Source organism: Dendrobates tinctorius, unplaced genomic scaffold (genome assembly GCF_039654945.1).
Source record: "Dendrobates tinctorius isolate UK_male_01 unplaced genomic scaffold, ASM3965494v1 ptg000124l, whole genome shotgun sequence".
NCBI classification, from domain to species: domain Eukaryota; kingdom Metazoa; phylum Chordata; class Amphibia; order Anura; family Dendrobatidae; genus Dendrobates; species Dendrobates tinctorius.
This window is the reverse complement of record NW_027361792.1, coordinates 5,951,412-5,967,969: the sequence shown is the minus strand read 5'-3', so window position 1 is coordinate 5,967,969 and position 16,558 is coordinate 5,951,412. Positions and strand designations below refer to the sequence as shown.

General features: G+C 45.5%; 1 protein-coding gene across 1 annotated transcript in view; it reads right to left on the bottom strand.

Moving 5' to 3' along the window:
* The window catches only part of LOC141046953 (catalase-like), a 36,741-nt gene extending 22,174 nt beyond the window's left edge, over window positions 1-14,567 (bottom strand). Inside the window, exon 1 of the mRNA XM_073541798.1 lies at window positions 14,264-14,567. Coding sequence (XP_073397899.1) covers window positions 14,264-14,290 — 27 coding nt within the window. The 5' untranslated portion in view covers window positions 14,291-14,567. The remainder of the gene's footprint in view (window positions 1-14,263) is intronic.
* Window positions 14,568-16,558: the final 1,991 nt, after the last annotated feature.

The window sequence follows — 16,558 nt, the reverse complement described above, 5'->3', positions numbered from 1 at the left end:
AGGCAGAGATCTTATAAACTGGAGGGAACCTTCAAAATGATAAGTCGCCAAGGAAAATACGAGAATGGAAAACTAAAAAAAAAAAGTTATGGATCTCAGAAAACAGCAACGAAAGCAGAAATTCTGTTTAACTAGAATATTTTAAAAATTATAAAAGTTTGATATCTTCACCGTAACTATACCGACCCTGAGAATTGTGTTTCCAGGTCATTTTTACTCCACGATGAAGTGAAACCCAAGAATAAATGGCCGAATGACTTGTTTTTATCTCACTTGGAATTTGTATTCCTGTTATTTTGCTTGCTAGATATAACATTTACACTTTACACCGTTTTCCAATTAAAAAGTGTCTGAATTTGCGCTGATAAACCTTCACCATTTACGCCCATGACAAACACACCTCTGCTACACCGAGATTCCACAACTGGATTCAGGGCAGTTTTAATTCACAAACCCTCTGGTGCATTTATCTTCCGGCTTCTGCCGTCTGCCTCATTCGATAAAAAAGTAATGGTGACTCTGCAGTAACGGACAGAACAGAGAGGTACAGAACGAGAAAAACAGCGCCACCCTCGTCCTCAGGTTTTGTATCTTATTGCAGCTTAGTCCTATTTCCTTCGGTACGGTCGGCCTGCAGTACCAGATACAACCTGAGGACAGACGTGGAGCGGTTTTAAGAAGGAAGTTTCAGACCTATATATTCTGGATTAATAAAACACAAGATCAACAAATAGCAAATGTATTCTCTGTTGATAGTGCTGGGAGAAGCAGGGTTCCTAAATCCGCCGTATGTCACTTTTTAAAAAATTTTTTCATTGAATTTACTGGACAAAGATGACAAGATATCAAATGACCTTAAAAAAAACCAAAAAACGACATTTCTGTACTTGACCAGAGTCAAACTTACTATTACTAGACAATGGATTCGTGAAAAAAAAAATGACAAATACAGACATCACTAATGGGTAGGAAAAGCTTGGAAAAAAAATAAAAAATAATATATATATATATATATATATATATATATATATATACACACACACACACACACTACATGGTGGCCCGATTCTAAAATATGTATGTAGTAAATTCCGCACCAATATCGCTGATTGGTCGCGCCCGGCGACCAATCAGAAAAGCCGCAGATTTCCCGACGGTAGGGGTGGCGTGTGTCGTTCAAATTCCGCTCCAATTCGCGGCCGGACTATGCCTGTCGCTGATTGGTCGCGCCCGGCCGGGCGCGACCAATTAGCGACGCGGTATTTCCGTTACAAACAGAGAGACAGATATTAGACGATTATATAGTAGACATATATATATATATATATATATATATATATATACACTAGCTATGAACCCGTTCTACGACCGGGTGGCGAGCATTTTTATTGGTATATGATCTCCCATCTTGGTATGTGCTGCCATCCTGGTATGCATGGTACCCCTCATTCCTATCCTGGTATGCATGGTCCCCTCACCCCCTATCCTGGTATGCATCCGTCACATCTCCTCCAGTCCCTTTCCCCTGCTGTCACCCCTCACCTAACTAAAATATTTAACCTCTCTCTCTCTTCTGGTATCTTTCCCTCCTCATTTAAGCATGCCATCATACATCCACTACTTAAAAACCATCCCTCGACCAAAACTGTGCCACTAACTATAGACTAACCATAGACCTGTCTCTAATCTTCCCTTCATCTCTAAATTCCTGGAACGCCTGGTCTACTCCCGTCTTATCCGCTATCTCTTTGATAACTCTCTTCTCAACCCTCTCCAATCCGGTTTCCGCTTTTTACACTCTACTGAAACTGCCCTCACTAAAGTCTCTAATGATCTACTAACAGCTAAATCTAATGGTCACTACTCCATGCTAATTCTCTTGGATCTCTCTGCAGCATTCGACACTGTGGATCATTAGCTCCTCCTCACTATGCTCCGTTCCATTGGCCTCAAGGACACTGTTCTCTCCTGGTTCTCCTCCTATCTCTCCGACCGCTCCTTTACTGTTTCTTTTGCTGGCTCCTCCTCTCACCTTCCCCTTACTGTTGGGGTTCCTCAAGGATCAGTCCTAGGCCTCCTCCTCTTCTCTTTGTACACTGCCCCTATTGGTCAAACAATCAGTAGATTTGGTTTCCAGTACCATCTCTATGCTGATGACACCCAATTATACGCTTCTTCTCCTGACATCACGCCTGCCTTTCTAGAAAACACCAGCGATTGTCTAAACGCTGTGTCTAACATCATGTCCTCACTATAACTGAAACTGAACCTGTCAAAGACTGAACTCCTTGTGTTTCCTCCCGCTACTAATGTACCTATACCCGACATTGCCATTTCTGTGTGTGGTTCCACTATTACTCCCCTACTCCCCAGCAACATGCCCGCTGTCTTGGGGTCATACTTGATTCCGAGCTTTCCTTTGCCCCCCACATTCGATCACTGGCTCGCTCTTGTTATCTGCACCTCAAAAACATTTCTAGAATTCGACCTTTTCATACTTTTGACTCTGCAAAAACTCTTACTGTTTCTCTTATTCATTCTCGACTGACTATTGTAACTCTCTTCTAATCTGTCTCCCTCTTACCAAACTCTCCCCTCTCCAATCTGTCTTGAATGCTGCTGCCAGGATCATATTCCTCACCAGTCGTTACACCGATGCCTCTACCTTGCGCCAGTCATTACACTGGCTACCCATCCACTCCAGAATTCAGTATAAACTTATTACTCTCACCCACAAAGCCCTCCATGGCTCAGCACCACCCTACATCTCCTCCCTTGTTTCAGTATACCATCCTACCCGCGCCCTCCGTTCTGCTGATGACCTGAGCTTAGCATCCTCAATAATCAGAACCTCCCACTCCCGTCTCCAAGACTATACACGTCCTGCGCCAATTCTTTGGAATGCACTTCCCAGGTCAATACGATTAGTCCCCAATCCCCACAATTTTAAGCGTGCCCTGAAAACTCATTTATTCAGACTGGCCTACCGCCTCAACACATTAACCTAATCTATCCCTGTGTGGCACAGCCAAAAGTTTCACCATAACCAGGTTCCCGCATCATGTTCCCACATGTTTTATGCATCCATTAGCCCTCTGTAACTGTACTGATACACGCTTAACATTATGGCTGGTCCATACAATCAGGGCAACTGTTACCACACACCTTTCGTGTCTCCCTCTTTCCTCATAGACTGTAAGCTTGCGAGCAGGGCCCTCACTCCTCTTGGTATCTGTTATGATCTATGTGATTATTGTTATGCTGTAATGTCTATTGTCTGTACAAGTCCCCTCTGAAATGTAAAGTGCTGCGGAATATGTCGGCGCTATAGAAATAAAATTGATTATTATATTATTACGCATGTTCCCTTCAACCCCAATCCTGGTATGCATGGTGTCCCCTCACCCCCTATCCTGGTATGCCTGGTCCCCTCACCCCCTATCCTGGTATGCATGGCCCTCTCACCCCCTATCCTGGTATGCATGGTCCCCTCACCCCCAATCCTGGTATGCCTGGCCCCCTTAACACCTATCCTGGTATGCATGGTCCTCTCATCCCCCAATCCTGGTATGCCTGGCCCCCTCACCCCCTATCCTGGTATGTATGGTCCCCTCACCCCCTATCCTGGTATGTATGGTCCCCTCACCCCCTATCCTGGTATGCATGGTCCCCTCACCCCCTTATCCTGGTATGCATGGTCCCCTCAACCCCAATCCTGGTATGCATGGTACCCCTCATCCCCCAATCCTGGTATGCATGGTCCTCTCACCCTCCAATCCTGGTATGCATGGTACCCCTCATCTCCCAATTCTGGTATGCATGGTACCCCTCATTCCCCAATCCTGGTATGCATGGTACCCCTCATCCCCCAATCCTGGTATGCATGGTACCCCTCATCCCCAATCCTGGTATGCATGGTCCTCTCACCCCCCAATCCTGGTATGCATGGTACCCCTCATCTCCCAATCCTGGTATGCATGGTACCCCTCATCCCCCAATCCTGGTATGCATGGGACTCCCTCATCCCAATCCCGGTATGCATGGTCCCCTCACCCCCTATCCTGGTATGCATGGTACCCCTCATCCCTCAATCCTGGTGTGCATGGTACCCCTCATCCCCCAATCCTGATATGCATGGTACCCCTCATCCCCCAATCCTGGTATGCATGGTACTCCTCATCTCCCAATCCTGGTATGCATGGTACTCCCTCATCCCTATCCTGGTATGTATGGTCCCCTCACCCCCAATCCTGGTATGCATGGTACCCTTCATCTCCAAATCCTGGTATGCATGGTCCCCTCATTCCCCAATCCTGGTATGCATGGTACCCCTCATCCCCCAATCCTGGTATGCATGGTACCCCTCATCCCCCAATCCTGGTATGCATGGTACTCCTCATCTCCCAATCCTGGTATGCATGGTACTCCCTCATCCCTATCCTGGTATGTATGATGCCCTCACCCCCAATCCTGGTATGCATGGTACCCTTCATCTCCCAATCCTGGTATGCATGGTCCCCTCATTCCCTAATCCTGGTATGCATGGTACCCCTCATCCCCCAATCCTGGTATGCATGGTACCCCTCATCCCTCAATCCTGGTATGCATGGTCCTCTCACCCCCCAATCCTGGTATGCATGGTACTCCCTCATCCCTATCCTGGTATGTATGGTGCCCTCACCCCCAATCCTGGTATGCATGGTACCCTTCATCTCCCAATCCTGGTATGCATGGTCCCCTCATTCCCCAATCCTGGTATGCATGGTACCCCTCATCCCCCAATCCTGGTATGCATGGTACCCCTCATCCCTCAATCCTAGTATGCATGGTCCTCTCACCCCCCAATCCTGGTATGCATGATACCCCTCATCCCCCAATCCTGGTATGCATGGTACTCCCTCATCCCAATCCTGGTATGCATGGTCCCCTCACCCCCTATCCTGGTATGCATGGTACTCCTCATCCCCCAATCCTGGTATGCATGGTACCCCTCATCCCCCAATCCTGGTATGCATGGTACTCCTCATATCCCAATCCTGGTATGCATGGCACCCCTCATCCCCCAATCCTGGTATGCATGGTACTCCCTCATCCCTATCCTGGTATGTATGGTGCCCTCACCTCCAATCCTGGTATGCATGGTCCCCTCACCCCCCCCTTTCCTGGTATGTATGGTGCCTCACCCCCTATCCTGGTATACATGGTCCCCTCATCCCCCAATCCTGGTATGCCTGGTCCTCTCACCCCTCTATCCTGGTATGCATGGTCCTCTCACCTCCCCTATCCTGGTATGCATGGTACTCCCTTATCCTTATCCTGGTATGCATGGTCCCCTCATCCCCCAATCCTGGTATGCCTGGTTCTCTCATACCCCTATCCTGGTATGTATGGTCCCCTCACCCCCTATCCTGGTATGCATGGCCCCCTCACCCCCTATCCTGGTATGCATGGTGTCCCCTCACCCCCTATCCTGGTATGCCTGGCCCCCTCACCCCCAATCCTGGTATGCATGGTCCCCTCACCCCCTTATCCTGGTATGCATGGTCCCCTCAACCCCAATCCTGGTATGCATGGTACCCCTCATCCCCCAATCCTGGTATGCATGGTCCCCTCACCCCCTTATCCTGGTATGCATGGTCCCCTCAACCCCAATCCTGGTATGCATGGACCTCTCACCCTCCAATCCTGGTATGCATGGTACCCCTCATCTCCCAATTCTGGTATGCATGGTACCCCTCATTCCCCAATCCTGGTATGCATGGTACCCCTCATCCCCCAATCCTGGTATGCATGGTACCCCTCATCCCCCAATCCTGGTATGCATGGTACCCCTCATCCCCAATCCTGGTATGCATGGTACCCCTCATCTCCCAATCCTGGTATGCATGGTACCCCTCATCCCCCAATCCTGGTATGCATGGGACTCCCTCATCCCAATCCTGGTATGCATGGTCCCCTCACCCCCTATCCTGGTATGCATAGTACCCCTCATCCCCCAATCCTGGTATGCATGGTACCCCTCATCCCCCAATCCTGGTATGCATGGTACCCCTCATCCCCCAATCCTGGTATGCATGGTACTCCTCATCTCCCAATCCTGGTATGCATGGCACCCCTCAGCCCCCAATCCTGGTATGCATGGTACTCCCTCATCCCTATCCTGGTATGTATGGTCCTCTAACCTCCCCTATCCTGGTATGCATGGTACTTCCTTATCCCTATCCTGGTATGCATGGTCCCCTCACTCCTATTAAAACTACACACATACAACAACAAAAAAAAATACTCACCCTTCTTTCCTGTGCTCTAGAGCTGTCACATTCTGCTGGAGGCGCCATATTGCTGAAGACACACTGCAAGTGTCTTCAGTAAAATGTCGCCGGATCACGCTATGCACATGCGCGATTCCGGCCGCACTCTTGCCCCGGTCTCCGGCCGAAGAGAAGCGCTGCGGCAATGCTCCTCCCGGTCAGGTAAGTATGTAAGTATGGCGTCGGAGATGGCGGTATGTAGTGTGTACGGTACCGCCATCTCCGGTGCCATACACACTCCTCACTGCTGGCTGCTTCATTCTGTCTGGAGCCAGACTGCGCAGGCTCGTTGCGCTTGTGCAGTCTATAAAGGCTTCGGACAGAGTGACGCTTACAGCGTTATATTATATATACATATACACTCACTGGCCACTTTATTAGGTACACCATGCTAGTAACGGGTTGGACCCCCTTTTGCCTTCAGAACTGCCTCAATTCTTCGTGGCAGAGATTCAACAAGGTGCTGGAAGCATTCCTCAGAGATTTTGGACCATATTGACATGATGGCATCACACAGTTGGCGCAGATTTGTCGGCTGCACATCCCTGATGCGAATCTCCCGTTCCACCACATCCCAAAGATGCTCTATTGGATTGAGATCTGGTGACTGAGGAGGCCATTTGAGTACAGTGAACTCATTGTCATGTTCAAGAAACCAATCTGAGATGATTCGAGCTTTATGACATGGCGCATTATCCTGCTGAAAGTAGCCATCAGATGTTGGGTACATTGTGGTCATAAAGGGATGGACATGGTCAGCAACAATACTCAGGTAGGCTGTGGCGTTGCAACGATGCTCAATTGGTACCAAGGGGCCCAAAGAGTGCCCAGAAAAAATTCCCCACACCATGACACCACCACCACCAGCCTGAACCGTTGATACAAGGCAGGATGGATCCATGCTTTCATGTTGTTTACGCCAAATTCTGACCCTACCATCCGAATGTCGCAGCAGAAATCGAGACTCATCAGACCAGGCAACGTTTTTCCAATCTTCTACTGTCCAATTTCGATGAGCTTGTGCAAATTGTAGCCTCAGTTTCCTGTTCTTAGCTGAGAGGAGTGGTACCCGGTGTGGTCTTCTGCTGCTGTAGCCCATCTGCCTCAAAGTTCGACGCACTGTGCGTTCAGAGATGCTCTTCTGCCTACCTTGGTTGTAACGGGTGGCAATTTGAGTCACTGTTGCCTTTCTATCAGCTCGAACCAGTCTGCCCATTCTCCTCTGACCTCTGGCATCAACATGGCATTTCCGGCCACAGAACTGCCGCTCACTGGATTTTTTTTCTTTTTCGGACCATTCTCTGTAAACCCTAGAGATGGTTGTGCGTGAAAATCCCAGTAGATCAGCAGTTTCTGAAATTCTCAGACCAGCCCTTCTGGCACCAACAATCATGCCACGTTCAAAGGCACTCAAATCACCTTTCTTCCCCATACTGATGCTCGGTTTGAACTGCAGGAGATTGTCTTGACCATGTCTACATGCCTAAATGCACTGAGTTGCCGCCATGTGATTGGCTGATTAGAAATTAAGTCTTAACACACAGTTGGACAGGTGTACCTAATAAAGTGGCCAGTGAGTGTATGTATATATATATATATATATATATATATATATATATATATATATATATATAATTTTTTGCACAGGAAAAAAAACAAATGCCAGACTGATCCTGATATTGATATGTATGAAAGAAAGTGGGCACCACCAAAAGAATAATCCAGCTAGGTGCAAACAAGCGCCAAAATATACTGTAACAAGAAAAGGAGAAAAAGAAGCGCAACAGTGATGCGCACACACAGCCCAATGTTGTGTAAAAAAGGCTTTATTAGAACACCATTAAAACCATGCAGTCAATAACATGCAAAGACAGTGTGCAGCAGGATTATATGACAATCAATTATTAAGCGTACAATACTCAGTTAAAGCCACCACCCAGTAGATTGTTATATAGATAGTATAATAAATGGAATATTCATGAATCCAATCTATATAACAATCTACTGGGCGGTGGCTTTAACTGAGTATTGTACGCTTAATAATTGATTGTCATATAATCCTGCTGCACACTGTCTTTGCATGTTATTGACTGCATGGTTTTAATGGTGTTTTAATCACTTTTTGGCTGCTTGGATTGTTCTAATAAAGCCATTTTTATTTAACATTGGGCTGTGTGTCCGCATCACTGTTGCGCTTCTTTTTCTCCTTTTCTTGATCCTGATATTGGACCAAAAATGGGTGAAAATTGGATCGACTGTATGAAAATGGTCTGCATTTGTAAGATTGCTCTTTCCCTATTATCCGCCCTTGTAATGATGATGGTGGTCATCAGACAAATAAGTTAAACACCTGTTTAATTTTTTTTAAGCGTTTTTGCTGCATATTCCGCCCAGACTAATGAGTGGGGAAAAATCTGCAACAAGAACAACACATTTAAATAACGTAACAAAAACGTTTCTAAAATGTGCGTATTTTAAACTTTTTTCCTGTGAAGAGGTGCAGAAATGTTTGCAGCAAATGCTTAACGGGCGCAGAGACCCTAAGACCTCCTTCACACGTCTATGTATGGGCATTTGAAAAAAAAACAAAAAACGGTACCGGCGTCGTAATCAGCGTTTGGGCCGTGTTGTCCCTTTTTACCATCGGTGTTTTACACGCATGGACAATAACTTACAAAGCTTTTTCTGTACTTTGCAATGTTAAACACTGATGACAGCCGTGTGCTGAACGTGTTCTTTACGGACTCAGACTTGTATTGGCACATTTCATCCTTGATAGCAGAGGAAAGAAAAAACAAACCTGACTTCTCCGCAAGTTATACACAGACACGCCGTCCGTGAGAAAAACACAGGTCGAATACTTAACAAGAAGTGTTTCGGACCACTCACCCATTAGAATGCAGATGAGATGGGGAGCTGACGGAGTGAGGAGTTGGGCCCCATGGCGGCTAAACCCAAATTGGCTTCTTCTGATTAATGGGAATACTCTAGAAGGGTGTATTAAGGAATATCTACATCATAATATTGACACCGCCCCACTAAACATTGTCTGGGATGCTCTTAAGGCTTTTTGTAGAGGGGTTCTTTCCAAAGAAATTTACCAATTTAAGTTGAAATCCAGAAGGTTGACATCCTTCCTTCGTGAAGCGGTAGATAAATATGAACTTGAATTTACTACTACACCATCAGGCTATGTGCACACGCTGCGGATCGGCAGCAGTTCTGCAGACAGTGTACAGTACAATGTAAGTCTATGGGATTTACAATCTGCTGTGCACACGCTGCGGTTTTTCCACTGCGGAAAAGCTGCGGTTTTGAATCCGCAGAAATAAATGACATGTCAATTCTTTCTGCGGATTCCGCTGCGGTTTACCATCTGGCCAATCCGCAGGTAAAACCACAGGTCACTTTACCTGCAGATCCGCAGATACAAATCCGCGGGTGAATCTGCAGCGTGTGCACATAGCCTCAGACTCCAGTAAGAGGATCAGAAAGTATACTCGGACCATTTACTTGACAAAGCTGAGCATAATCGTTTTTTCTATAAGCGGAAGTTCTTTGAGGCAGGAGAACGTACGGGACACCTATTGGCTTGTTATTAAGGCCCAGGAGGGCTTGGTCCATATATCGAGTTTACATAATACAGAGGGGGGGTAACTTTCACCGATAATAAGGACATCTCAGCAGAGTTTAAAAAGTTCTATTCTGAACTGTATGCTTATAGGGCCCCACCTTGCGAGGGAGAAATGGACACATATCTGTCTAAGATAAAACTTCCTAAACTTTCTAAGCAGGCAGTTGAGGAGTTGGATAGGCCCCCTGACCGACGATTGAGGAGCTGGAGTATGCGCTTTCAGGGTTTCTGAATGAGAAGGCCCCAGGGTCGGACGGCATCCCTGGTGAATGTTACAAACGCTTCAGTAGTGTTTTATTGCCTCTGCTGCTAAAAGTCTTTCAATCTGCAAGTGATACGGGTCATAGAATCGTAGAGTTGGAAGGGACCTCCTGGGCCATCTGGTCCAACCCCCTGCTCAAAGCAGGATTCGCTAAATCATCCCAGTCAGATGTCTGTCCAGCCTCTGTTTGATAGAATCATAGAATCGTAGAGTTGGAAGGGACCTCCTGGGCCATCTGGTCAACTCCCTCCGTCCATGCTAGAGGCTATTATCGTGGTCATCCTTAAGCAGGGTAAGGATCCCCTCCATCCTGAGTCTTACAGGCCCATTTCTCTACTCCAGACGGATGTTAAAATTCTTGCCAAAGTTCTCTCGGTCAGACTGGCTAAGGTAATTGCTGGGCTCCTTCATGAGGATCAGTCGGGGATCATGCCGGGGAAGTCTACTGCCATTAATTTGTGTCGGTTGTTCCTCAATATGCAGTTAAGTTCTCCTGAGGCGGGGGCCAGGGCGGTGCTATCGCTCGACGCAGCTATTTTCACACTTGCGTTTTTTTGCGCTGCGTACGCAGTGCAAACGCACATAAAAACGGCATCATACTTTTTTAATGCGTTTTCTTGCGCATGGTTTTTACAAAAAACTGCATGCGTTTTTAAACGCTGACGTGCGCATGACCATGTGCACGTCAGAGTTCCCATAGACTTTAATGAGTATTTGGGTGAATTCCGTGCTCAAGCGTTTTTTTGAGACAGGTCGGACGCACCAAAAATGCAACAGGTTGCATTTTGTGCGCCTGGGCGCACGCTACAAAGAAATGCATGCGCATACAAACATGTACAAACGCATGACAATGCGCATCTATGTTAAATATAGGGAAAAACCGTATGCGCAAAAACGCAGCGCAAAAAAACGCAAGTGTGAAACCAGCCTAAGGCCTTTGATATGGTTGAGTGGAGTTATCTTTGGAAGATTTTAGAAAGAATGGGGTTTGGCCCTAAGTTCTTGGCCTTCATTAAGCTACTCTATAATGGTCCATCATCTAGGATTAGGGTCAATGTTGAGTTGTCTGGGGTGTTGGCGATGGGGAGGGGAACAAGACAGGGATGTCCTCTGTCGCCCCTCCTATTTGCCATCGGTATTGAACCCTTAGCATGTATTATCAGGGCCTCTAAGGAAGTGCGGGGATTTAGGATGGGGGGACCTGGAGGAACGCATCTCGCTCTATGCGGACGACCTGCTTCTGTATCTGGGGGATGCCTCTTCCTCTATTAGACCAGTTATGGCTATCCTTGAGGAATTTGGTAAGTGGTCGGGCCTCCTTATAAATTGGAACAAATCGGTACTTATGCCTATAGACCCGTGTGTAGACACGCAGAGGTTGGAGGAAACCAATATTAAACTGGTAACAGAATTTAAGTATCTGGGGATCAATGCTACAGCTAAACCTGTTGACTATGTGCCTCTTAATCTGACACCCGTTAGATAGATTTGTAACTAAAATTGATGCATGGTGTGGACTTCCCCTATCAGTTGTTGGGAGAGGAAATCTCATCAAAATGGTTTTAATGCCCCAACTGCTCTATATACTTCACAACTCCGCGGTGTGGATCCCGGCATGGTGCTTTCCGAGGGCTCATAGGTTATTCAGACAATTACTTTGGAAAAAAAAAAAAAAGCAGGCTCGAATTCGTCTGGAGTACCTACAAAGAGAAAAAACAAATGGTGGGCTGGCTATCCCGAATGCTTGGATCTACTATCTGGCGGCTCAGATTCAGCAACTGAAGGGTTGGGATCAGTGTTGTGCACTGGAGAAAACTGGGCGACTGGCAATTCAGAATAGCCCCTGGAGAGTACCAATGTATATGGTAGACGCCCGGGGAGGAGGAAACAAATTATCTCAAGCTCCAACTCAGGCCATGATTTATAAGGTTTGGGATAGAGGAAAGCACCTGTTGGGTGGTTCTGATTGCTCTTTGTTTACACCATTGTGGCATAATCCTAGTCTTCTGGAATTTCAAACTTTAGAAGGGTGCTCTGATTGGGAGGTGAAGGGGGTGATGACGGTGGCACACATTCAGTCTAAAAATACATTAAAACAGTTTGAACAACTGCGCACTGAATTTGACATTCCCCATAGGTTCTTCTACAGATTTTTACAGCTCCGACATGCGTATGCAGCTCAAATCAAAACTAGAGATCTTAGTATAGACCCTAATCCCTTGACAATGTTGGTGGGGGGCTTGGGCTCCAGAAGAGGGCTGATTTCCTCCATCTATAGAATACTTCTCAATGCATTCCACAATGAGTACCCCCTTTGCACCAACGCAGGATGGGAGGAGGATGTTGGCCAGCTCTCAGATGATCAATGGGACTATGTGTTGCGTTCAGTGCCCTCTCTTTCCTTGTCGGAGGCCCAGAGATTATCGCAGGTGTATCTAATACATAGGAAATATAAAACGCCTGCGTTCTTGCACAAAATCACGATGAGTGACTCGTGCTGCCCCCGATGTAGCCTACCTGATGCACACCTTATGCATATGTTCTGGGAGTGTCCTCGGCTTGGACAATTCTGGAATAATGTTCTGAATACGTTGGTAAGAGTTTATGGTACAAGATTGCTCCCTGATCCAAAGGTCTGTGTGCTGGGTATTATACCGGATGTTCATGTGGAAGACCCGATGGCGATCGGTATGGCTAGAACTCTATCTATAGCACGGAAAACTATTGCCTTGCACTGGAAGCAATCTGCACCCCCGACGGTGGAGGAGTTTATTAATAGAGTCAATAGTTCTATAAGGCTGGAAAAAGGAATGTATATTAAAAGAAAAGCTATCGGAAAATTTGATAAAATCTGGAGCCCCTGGCTTAACACCCCGGGTTTGCCATCCCAAATTTTGCTGCTGGTGAATCTGTTGAATGCTTCGTTAATTATGGTTCCCCTTATACCCTTTTGGTTCCATATGATCTTTTGCTTTATGAATAAGTTTCATGAATATGTCTATTGCTCATTTTGTACTATGTGCCTGACTGTTCATAGTCCTATGCTGTCCAAGTCTTGTTTCATATTGTCCCCCTTAAAAAATTTTTTCTGTGTGTGTTTCTCCCTTTTTTCTATTATACATTTATAGGTCACATTCTAAGGGACCCATGGTTATATTAGTTATAATTTGATAATTGGGGGGGGGTGTTGGGTTGTGTATAAGAGGTATGTTTCAATTCTGTATGTTAAAACTGTGTGTGCCTTGTCTCAATTTTGTAAGTTAAAACTGTTTAATAAAAGTAATCTGATTTAAAAAAGGAGAAAAAAACAAAACAAAAAAAAACACATGCATGTGAATAGCACCGTAGGTTATAATGGGTACATGTTCTATCCGATTAAAAAAAAAAAAAAAAAAGGGATAGCGTATGTACATGTAACACAGACGTCTGAATGAGGCCCAAAGATTTGTGCCATATTCGATATTCTGAGGTTTGGCAAATATCTAGACACTTAATATATTAACCCCTAGCCAAAAAATTGACAGTAGAACTACAGGTCCCAGTATACCTGCAATCTACCCTATTGCTAACCTCGTAACCGACTAATACCCTAGGCTCTTAAAAGCTTTAACACAAAGCCAGCCTCGCCTCGCCCTGACTACACCCCTACGTTACGCTTCACCTGTAGCAAACTTAAAACCTATATTCTGCACTGGTTTACTTAAGTTGGTGACACACCCGGTGTAACCCATAAAATATTAACCCGTTACCATAATTTATATTAAACGCTTGCACTAAAGCAGTGGTGCACAAGCAGATTGTCAGGACATGCTGGGAGTTGTGGTTTTGTAACATCAGAAATGTGACCTTTTGGAAACCAAGCTCCTCCAAGCCTCTTTGGCACTCACCCCTCTATCCTACTACACTTGGCACAAGCGTGGCGCTCCCCAACATTCCTAGGCCTCATGTGTCAGCAGGATTCCCTTACCAAATTACTGCCTGCATGGCACAGGGCTCTGCCACCTAAATGCCATACCCTACAGGTACCCCTTTAAAGTTTCGGAAACTTGCTAATACCTCTGTGCGCTGTCTGGATTGGTCCATGAGGAGCGTCTCTGGGTCAGCTGTCTTTTTCTGGTAATCGATTGTTGGAACAAGTGTCTTTTTCAGCAAAAACTACCGTTCCTTTATCCGACCCTAAACCCGCCCTCTCTATATTTCCACTCCCTCCGCTACATAACAGGGCTGCTGATGCCAAAAAAAAAAATGTTGCAATCTTCCTCCACTTTACAGAAGAATCCATTACACAAGCGCTCAGAGTAGAGAAGTGTACGAAATCTTATAAAGTGGTGCAAACAAAAATAAAATCCTACTCTTTATAACGCGCCACATCTAATGGTTACCTGGACGGAAGCAGCGCTATCCATACGCGGCTACCAAAAAAAAAAAAAAAAGAAGGGGCACATCTCACATCTGATAAATCATTGGTGGCCATATGACACAAGGGTGCCTGAAGATCTTGCCATTATTAGAATCAGCTCTGCTATATCACGGTCGTGTCCATTTTTATTTTAGATCATGCATGCCTTGCACTTACAGGAGAACCCGACTGATTCAATGATGCTAGAAGTGTAAGGCCGGCGTCACACTAAAAATATGGAAAAATTGGTCCGAGTCTCCCTGCCAAGAGTCGCACAAGTGTCATGCGAGTACAATCTGATTTTTCACAACTAGCATCCGATTTACATCCAAAATGCAGTGCGATCGCTATCCGATTTTAACATGAGCTTTTACATGGAGAAATTCTCCAAAGTAATTACATTGTTTTCAAAGGAAATATTCAACACATTTTAGATTGCTAGATAGCAGAAAAGCGGGCAATTCATGTGCCGTGTACAGTAAAATCACACTGACAGGTTAGAATATAATAGAAAGAGTAGACATATGCACATAGGATATATAGAGGTCAGTGACTAATATATTACATAGATAATTAGAAGGCAATAGTGACATAGCTGGACAACATCAGAGTCCCGCTGAATTGTAGGTGATCTACGCCAAGCAGCTTTTTAGGTCCTGTTCAGACATGCCAGATTCTGCAACTCACATCTGCACCTAAATAAGGCTGTGTGCACACGCTGCGGTTCCGCTGCGGTTTTGGCCCTGCGGAACCGCAGCAGTTCCGCAGACATGGTACAGTACCACGTAACCCTATGGGTTTTCAAAACCGCAGTGTTCAAGCTGCGGTTTTTTCTGCAGCATGTCAATTGTTTCTGCGGATTCCGCTGTGGTTTCACACCTTTAACATAGTAGAGGTGTGAAACCGCAGACCAAACCGCAGGCCACTTTACCTGTGGTTCCGTGGGAAAAAACCTGCAGGTGAATCTGCAGCGTGTGCACATAGCCTAACACTTTTAAAATGCCATCCACAATAGCATGACCCTCACAGGGACTGCCATTAGCAATCCAGCTGTGAGATTGGTAATTTCTGACTACAAAAAAAAAAAAAAATTATATATATATATATATATATATATATATATATATATATATATATATATATATATATATATATATATATATATATATATATATATTTTTGTCAGGCCGCACATCCCCAGCAACACGTCTGTCCCATGTGTACAGCGGGGGGGGTCGGGGCAGAAGAGGCAAGGACGTCTGACATTTTACTGACTATACTGTCTAGACATTTATCTTCCATTTTCACGCTCTCCACTTGCTGACAGTGAACGGACACTGATGATACCGTCAATAAATTCAGCTCTGCTCCATCCGAAATTGCTGCATCATGCCGGATTTCAGAAACACCCATATTATGAGGTAAATACGGAAACTTAATCCTCTTCTTCCCCTTCTGAAACGATTTCACCCTTCGAACAGGAAGCCAGGCTTGTTACACCGAGGTGGTCCGCTTACACAAGTCACTTCTGCTGTGCCAGGAAATAACCACCTACATTATTGCCAAGTCACAGTGAACACTTCAGGACGCGAGGTAAAAGATTATTTCTCTCTGGAGCCATTTATATTTGTTTTTATTATACACATTAGGCCTCATTTTTTTTTTTCCAGAAAGGCCATGTTTCCCATAGCAACCAATCACAGAGCAGCTTTCATTTTTACAGACAACTTTGAGAAATGCAAGCCAAGCTCTGATATGTTGCCCATAGCAACCAAAGTACTTCCTGCAAAATGAGGCCTAGTTCATTACACACTTAATTGGACCGCTCAATATTTCACCGAGAGAGTGATATTAGACAGTGACTTGCTAGGGATGTGCGACTGTTTGCCAATCTGCACTGTAACAAAGAATTCATTTCCAACTGGGTTTGTTCAGAAGAAAAAAAAAAAAAA